At 34.3% G+C, this 711-nt stretch overlaps 1 protein-coding gene across 8 annotated transcripts in view; it reads right to left on the reverse strand.

The window, feature by feature from the left end:
* Window positions 1-711, reverse strand: part of LOC106870794 (F-actin-monooxygenase MICAL3) — a 110,126-nt gene that overhangs the window by 92,363 nt on the left and 17,052 nt on the right. For all 8 annotated transcript variants that reach the window (XR_008265637.1, XM_014917000.2, XM_014916996.2 and 5 more), the window contains exon 12: window positions 233-342. Coding sequence is in view for 7 of the 8 variants with exons in the window: in XM_014917000.2 (XP_014772486.1) it covers window positions 233-342 (110 nt within the window). In the remaining variant the exon portion in view is untranslated. The remainder of the gene's footprint in view (window positions 1-232; window positions 343-711) is intronic.

Consider the following 711-nt stretch of genomic DNA (forward strand, 5'->3'; position numbering starts at 1 on the left):
TATATATATATATATATACCGGAGTAAGCAGAAATATAACAAAAAAAACGTTACTCTGAGTTTCACGTTCCCGTTCATTGGACAGTTGTCCGATGAACGGGAACGTGAAACTCAGAGTAACGGTTTCTTTGTTATATTTCTGCTGCTTTTAAATAAAGTATATATATATATATATGGTTGGCATATTTACTTTCTGTTCTACTCATGCATATTAAATGACAATAATACTTACTCTTTTGTGTTTAGAGAAGCGGTTGCTTATCTTCTGCAGAAGGGACAAACGATGAGATGGAGATCTGTATGGTTTTGGCCCTTCTTCTGGAGTGAGAGCAATATTTTCCACTGAAAAAAAGAAGAAAAGATGATAATGAGAAAGTAATACAAAAAATAATGAACAAACGTTCTATCGAATAAAAAAAATAATGTTCAAATTGCCACAGTTATATGTGTTTGCGTGTGTATATACATGTATTTGCAAGTGTATGTGTGTATGTATGTGTTTATATATGCATAAGGCACCTACTACACTCTTGGAGTGATTGGCATTAGGAAGGGAATCCAGCTGTAGAAACCATGCCAAAATCAGACTGGAATCTATTACAGATTTCTGGCTTGCCATTCCTAATCAAACTGTCTAACCCATGTGAGACTGGAAAACAGATGCTAAATATGTGTGCGTGTGCACACACACACACACATATATATATATAT

Source organism: Octopus bimaculoides, chromosome 15 (genome assembly GCF_001194135.2).
Source record: "Octopus bimaculoides isolate UCB-OBI-ISO-001 chromosome 15, ASM119413v2, whole genome shotgun sequence".
NCBI lineage: Eukaryota > Metazoa > Mollusca > Cephalopoda > Octopoda > Octopodidae > Octopus > Octopus bimaculoides.